The 6,945-nt window shown below is 40.7% G+C and overlaps 1 protein-coding gene across 1 annotated transcript in view; it reads left to right on the top strand.

The window, feature by feature from the left end:
- The window catches only part of immp2l (inner mitochondrial membrane peptidase subunit 2), a 148,674-nt gene that overhangs the window by 119,974 nt on the left and 21,755 nt on the right, over window positions 1–6,945 (top strand). The window contains exon 4 of the mRNA XM_044192522.1: window positions 2,079–2,144. Within this exon, the coding sequence (XP_044048457.1) occupies window positions 2,079–2,144 (66 nt within the window). The remainder of the gene's footprint in view (window positions 1–2,078; window positions 2,145–6,945) is intronic.

Below are 6,945 nucleotides of genomic sequence, written 5' to 3'. Positions count from 1 at the left end.
GGAATTAAAAGGAGAGAGAGAGAGAGAGACAGAGTGAATGATAGGTTGTGTTTGTTGTTCCTCCATCCTTCCTCTCCTCTGCTGTTGGAGAGGAGATCATCCATCACTCTATTACACACACACACACACACACACACACACAGAAACACAGTATGAACACACACATACACACATTGACACATTCCAGTTCCCCAGAGACCGACCAATGAGTGTTCAGTTCTGCGGCTATAGATGAATCCAATTGGCTTAGCAAGCTGTCAGTCAATCATGATCCCCTGTATCCCCACGGCAACGGGGAGGAGGGGGTGATAGGGTGTGTGGGGGACCAGAAGAAAGAACAGGGAAAGGAGGAGGAAGATGAGGAAGAGAAGGAGGAATGAAAGAAGAAGAGGAGTAGGAGGAAGAAAAGAAGGAATCGAGGGAAACAGAGTAGGAGGAGGACGACAGGTAGAAGAGGAGGAGAAAGATGAAGCCTTGTGCATCTCCCTGGCAGGGATCATTGAGGAAGTCCAAAAACTCCAAATCAGAGGACACCACGGGTGGATGAGATTTACCCTGAGATGCTGAAGGTCGAGGTCTTCATGGGTCCGGATCGGTGGAAAACCTACCTGAACCCGACGTGCATGAATTAGATTTTCAAACCAAAAAGACCAGATCCGAAATAAATCCGGATAGGATAATTCATCGTAATCCAAAATGCTGTTGACCCGAAATACCATTATGCACCACCAAGTAACTTTGGACTTGCAGATGCCGATGGTGGTTCCATTAAAAAAAAAAAAAAAAAAAGAAAATTTAAAGGGGGTCTTGAGGATGTGCTCCAGTTATTGGGGTACCACACTGCTCAGCGTGCCCAGGAAAGCATATGCCTGGGTGCTGGAAAGGACGCTTCAGCCGAAAATCAGGCGGACGTTCGATAATCCTTTTTGTAGCCTGGTTCCCACATCTCCATTTTTTTCAGCTATTCAGAAATGTCTAAAGAGTCCATACCAAGCAAAAATGGCAACACGTAAAGATGACAGTTTCGACTTAACAAATCTTAAATTGGCATATTTCTTCAATTGACATGACAAACATTAAGTTAAGTGCTCCGAGTAATTGCTACCACAGCATCTGTGTAGACTGAAAATGGCGTTGACGGGACGAATACGTCAGATACTACTGATTGGTTAGGTCAAAATAACATGAACACAATGTCAGAGTGAATAATGAAGTGAAAATGAAATTGCCTCATTATCGGGCTACATCCTTTAAACCTCAGGAGGAGATTCAATAGTCAGAAGGATCAATGGAGATTCTTTCCTGGTTGTGGAACAGTGGACCAGCTCTTTACTTTTGCAAGGTTACTGGAGGGGTCATAGGAGTTGTGCACATGAGTCTATGACCGTGTCCCAGGTACCGGAGCTGCTGCTACGAGTGTTCCCGTCCTTGTGTAACTGGCGTTAGATCTGTATCTGTTATTTTAGCAATTTTAGCAAGTCAAGCACATTCTTGGTGGGTGTTGGGTTTTGCCTTGTCATCAGTTCTGTTTGAAGGGGGATTGTTCAGTTAAGTGACCTCAGGATGCATCTTTGCTTTTTGTCGAGGATGTTGTTCTCTTGGTTTTATTGGACGCCATTACACATGGTGACTATTTTCCTGCCGAGTGTGAAGCAGTCGGGATGACAGTCAATACCGTTATAACAAACTGTCAGCACCCCTACTTCCTGTGGCTATGCTTTTGGCAAAAACGTGTAATTTTATCAACCATATTGTCATCAAGTGAAAATTGTTGATGCTTTCTCAAGAGCTGAGAAAAACAGCCTTGATTTCTGCTTGTCCATGCAGTTTGGATTTGAGCCAATAAAAGTCAGAGGCTTTAATCAACACGAAAATTTGGAAAATGTACTCTGACTATAGAGGAGTATCTAATCCTATATCTAAAGATCTTGAACTAGATCTGAATGCACAGACACCACCTCCCTGAACAGAGCTGTTCCCACAGCTTACTACATCACGCTTGTATGATTTTTATTTGACTGTGTTTTCCTGTTTGGGTTTTATGCTCATTGCCTTATATATGTTTATTGTTCCCTTAGGTCCCCCAAGAATCCCCAGCAGAAGATCATCAAGCGGGTCATTGGCCTGGAGGGAGACTTCATCAGGTAGGAAGCAGCCCTCCTCCCCACCTGCAGCAACAAATTACTGAAAATCTGACTGAGCCTGAGCCTCTCTAGCTAACACTGATAAAGGAGCTAATATGTTTTATATCACTTTTATATCACAGCTCTATTGTAATAAACTTAAAGTTTCCTGAGGTTGATGTGAAACAGCAGCCTGTTAATCAAAAAGAACACAGCTGTCTCACATCTAATTGTATCACTTTGCAGTCAAGAAGTTCACTCCATCACGCTGATTTCTAATCAGATTAACTGGCATCACCTTGTGGAAAAAATAAATCACTGCTTGGTTCCTGCACATACACAAAACGCTCACTAAAGGTAGAAACATGGAGGAATTGAACTCTATTTTTACTCTTTACTATGGCGAACACAAGGAACCAACAAACAACAAGGAAACAAAACTTCTCCACCATCCGCTATTCGTTTAGCGTTCCAGGTTTTTCTTGTTTTAGTCAAAAAAATTACTTATTACTGTGTAAAGTATTTGCTGTAGGATCCAAATATTACTTTAAATGGTAAACGGCTGCATTTTTTATAGCACTTTTATCCAAGATGCCTCACAATTTGCCTCTTATTCACCCATTAGCACACACATTCAACAATGGCAGCGAGGTTGTTACCATGCAAGGTAGCTGGCCTGACCATCGGGAGCAATTTGAAGAACAGTGCCCAAGGACACTATGACATGTGGACAGGAGGTGGGGATCAAACCGCCAACCCTAAGATTAGTGGACTACCTGCTCTACCCTTAACCTCTCAATTAAAAACGGTTGAGGAAGTTATCATTGGAGGTGGAGAATACATTACTTTTCCATCATTTTCAAAATCAAGTGCCCCAAATTTTTCTTTATTTAATGAAAAATGTAAAGACAGTTGCCATTAATTTCACAACCCCTTACTTCTCAGTTTAAGGTAATTTTATCATCTCCTACTGTAGCCTCAAACTGATTAACAAAAGCAGTCAAAGTAACTTAGTATCAGCACTTGTCAAATTGAGTGCAATGTAATCAATCGGGATATTTAATAAAGTTTTGATACATTTAATTCACTTTTTGCGGTATAACCCCAATAAACCATGAACAAAGTGCCTTAAACATCCCTTAATTACTACCTCCATGAATCAACCCAGGAATAAATCTCTCATGATACTATTGAGAAATCGAAGATGTTTAAGGCATAAAATAAAAGACAGTCATATTAATTTATTATACATATATTTCTACTATCTTTGTGTAGTTGTATTTTTATTATTTGGGGAAAAAAAGACTTTGTTTTGGCATCAATTGTCCTCCATATTGTAAACCATCCTTAACAATCAACCAGAAGGATTTATTGATGAACCAATCAAAGTGTTCCATCTCTTCAACATCGCTCATCATGAATTTACATAACAACCTCCTCCACCTCTTGTAGCTTTCACTGTCAGCATTTCCACCGCCCAAGTGACGATCATATCCTTCAGCGTCGACACGTTTGTTGGTTTTCTGTCAGGTTCAGAGGATGTCAAACTCGCTGTGATGAGACACTAAAGGAGACTTTCAGCCTGAGTGACAGCAGATCCTGTCCAGCCAATCACTGTGGCAGGTGTTTGATGGACAGGAGTCCATCAGCTACATCCTTAAACCACATTCATGCATCAGAAGAGTGTGTTTCCAGCTGTTGGGGAGTTGTACTGCATATCAAAAACTTGTATAAAGCCTTTAGTGTCTCCAGAGGGAGCTGTGTGGAGTCTGATAAATGTCCTCAGGTGATGTCACTTGAGTCAGCGTCGGTCGGGTCTGAAGACTACAAGTTTGAAGATGAAACCAATCTGTTGGTGTGGAGTTAGAAAGAAGTGAGCTCACCAGACCTCTGCAGCCCGCTGCTCCTCTCTGCTGCAGGCTGGAGGCTCCAGGCTGCATTAGCTGCTACTAGCATAACACATCCCAGTCTAACACTGAACTGTCGGTGGCTGAGTTGCATTGTGGGTAATGTAGGCGCCAGATTTTGACAATTAAGAATGCGTGGAATAAAAAAGATATCTCTGGTTCTGCTGCATTGACTTTGGTAAATTTTTTTGTAGTAGTTTGATGCTAGATCAGTGCAGTGCTCTTTCAAATAAGGACTTTAGTAATTTAGTGATCCAGTAAGCTGGTACAGCCTGTGAGTTATGGCTGCTGCTGAGACTTTTCTAAACAGAACTTTGTACACACTTTTTTGTTTTTAAGGTGACTTTCACCAGTTGTCGTGTAAAATATGCACAACTTCATCCCATGAAGGTGACGGTGGTTTCCCTGCATGGCTGAACGATGGCAAAAGCAGATTTCAAATAGCCAGAAAGTGTGTCTCGTGTTTGCCAGATGGGTGAACAAATTACAAAAAGGATTTTGGTGCAGCACACCATGAAACCAACATGTCAAACTGCTGAGAGCGCTGTGGCAGTTGTTCAAGCTGAAGTTTTTTTATTTTCTTTTTTGCTCCAAACTGAAAATAACTTGGTTGCAGCCCAATCTTACAGAAAATGAATCAGAGGTGATGCCAGCCACACAAAATACAATGAAAACTCTCAGTCTGACACCCGATCATTGCGTTTATATATATAGTGAGAGTTTGATTTATACATAGAAAATCAGCATTTTTGTGTGTTTCTCAACTAGTTTATAAGTCAGAATACTCAGTAGGCTTGTTTTATACAAATGTTCACAAACACTGCTAATGTAAGTAAAGCTTTTACAGCATCATTATAAACATTATAAACACTGATTTTATTGTTGTCTACAGTTCGTCCTTGTACTGTAAAAACTGATTCCACCAAATTCCAGTCTTAGGAGCTTCCCTTTTGTTTACATTTGGATGCTTTAGCTGTTGATCCTTTTTTAGTTACACAACAACTGACTTGAGAGTTTGAGTTTCACTCAGGTCGAATTTATTATCTGATGTGGAAAGCAGTAACAGTAACTCCAGTACAACATGTGACATTTCAAAGGTCATTGGAAGTGGAAGACTTCTATCCCCAGAGTCTCTACCTTAACTGACGGCCAAGATGCTGGTTCAGAGCTGTACTTGTTTGAAATGCTATTGTAGCTAACTTTAGCAAGGCTTCAGTGGATGCAGCAGACAGAGAGTGACAGAAGAGTACTACTATTTCTACTACTCTGTCACATGAACCCAATCTCCAGATGGTCCACACCGCTAGTTTCTTTCTATTTTTATATATCTTGTTACAGATAGAATCAGCAGATTTTATCTTATTACAAATATATTGGTATTGACGTATATGTCAGCCAATAAGTACAGAAATGGGTTGGCAGCTCCCTTATCGGTGTCTGAGTGTGTGTGTTTGTGTGTGTGAATGGGTGAATGAGAGGCAAATTGTAAAGCACAACATCATCTTAAATGGTCTCAAAGATGGAATTACTTGATTTCTTTTCTGGAAAAAGGAAATGTTCCGTTTCGATGAACACTAAAGACTGAGATCAAATCATAGTATAGTACAAATGACTGTACATATAGTTTACTAGCTCAAAAAGTGTATTTATTGTTACTCTTAAAGTAACATGAGATGAAAATCTGAATACTTAGATCTAATGCGGTAACGTTTTCTCTGATGACCTTCTTCAGGTTAAGGTAATCAGGAAATGTTGTTGAAATGGCACTTTGTCCTTTTAAAGACCCTGCGCGCCCATGATACACCCACACAGGTGATTCGTCTCAGGAGTGTGTGGGCATGTGCAGATTGAGTTTGATTGGCATCTTCCTCGCTGTTAGCTTTGTTGCACCTGCAGGGGGTGGACAATTGACACCTTTATTATTGTTATTCATTCAATTCAATTCAGTTCAATCCAATTCATAACAGAAGTTATCTCATTGCACTTTTCCTATAGAGTCTAGACCGAACTCTTTATGATATTATTTACAGAGAACCAACAAATCCCACCATGAGCAAGCATTTGGCGACAGTGGCAAGGAAAAACTTCCTTTAAGAGGCAGAAACCTTGGACAGATCCAGACTCAATGATGGGGAGAGAATGAAAAACATTTTTTTAAATAGTATAATAGTAATTGTAGTGTTAATATTAATAAATTAATAATAATAGGTATGACAGCTAAAAAAAGAAAATGTCAGTATTAGTAACAGAGCCAATAACAACAACTGTAGTAGCAGCTGTCGAGCAGGAACACGGGGACAGCAGGTGGCCCACAACCACAGATCCAGACTCTGCAGCTCTGGAGGCAGAAGTACCTGCTGAAAGCAGAGGAGAGAGACGAGAATGGAGTCAGGTGTCCTCACAAAATGCCCATGCATATCTCTATCCACCTTCAACCTGAACAGAATTTTAAGCAAGTGGAAACACTTGTACGGGCGTGCAGGGCCTTTAAAGTTTTATCTTAATTTGGTTCATCTGAAATTTGCCGTTTTCTAAGTGGTCTAGCACCTTGAAACTTAGCATTTCAGTGCTCAATTTGTTTTCCAAGTTCTAAAGATTAAGACTTTTGGTTATTTCCCCTGTGTGAGATCTGTGTGATTGCTCTGAAGCAGACTTCACTGGAGTATTTTAACTTTTCAAGCCTAAAGTTGGCTTGAAATCGGTCTTGAATTGCATTTGAACAGGCATTAAGAACACATTAAGGTTAGGTTGCAGATAGCTATTTTTATTCTTCGTGTGAGTGCATTGGATAGGGACTGTGTGTGTGAGTCATGCTCTTCTCCCTGGATTTCCGTCAGGAAGAGGTGGGAGCTGTCCTCAGCCCTGTTACACTGCGTTCTCGTAAGGAAATGAGCTCCACAGTTCAGATAATGAGA

Source organism: Siniperca chuatsi, linkage group LG4 (genome assembly GCF_020085105.1).
Source record: "Siniperca chuatsi isolate FFG_IHB_CAS linkage group LG4, ASM2008510v1, whole genome shotgun sequence".
NCBI lineage: Eukaryota > Metazoa > Chordata > Actinopteri > Centrarchiformes > Sinipercidae > Siniperca > Siniperca chuatsi.
Note: the sequence above shows the minus strand (reverse complement) of the source record. Positions and strands in the feature narration are given on the sequence as shown.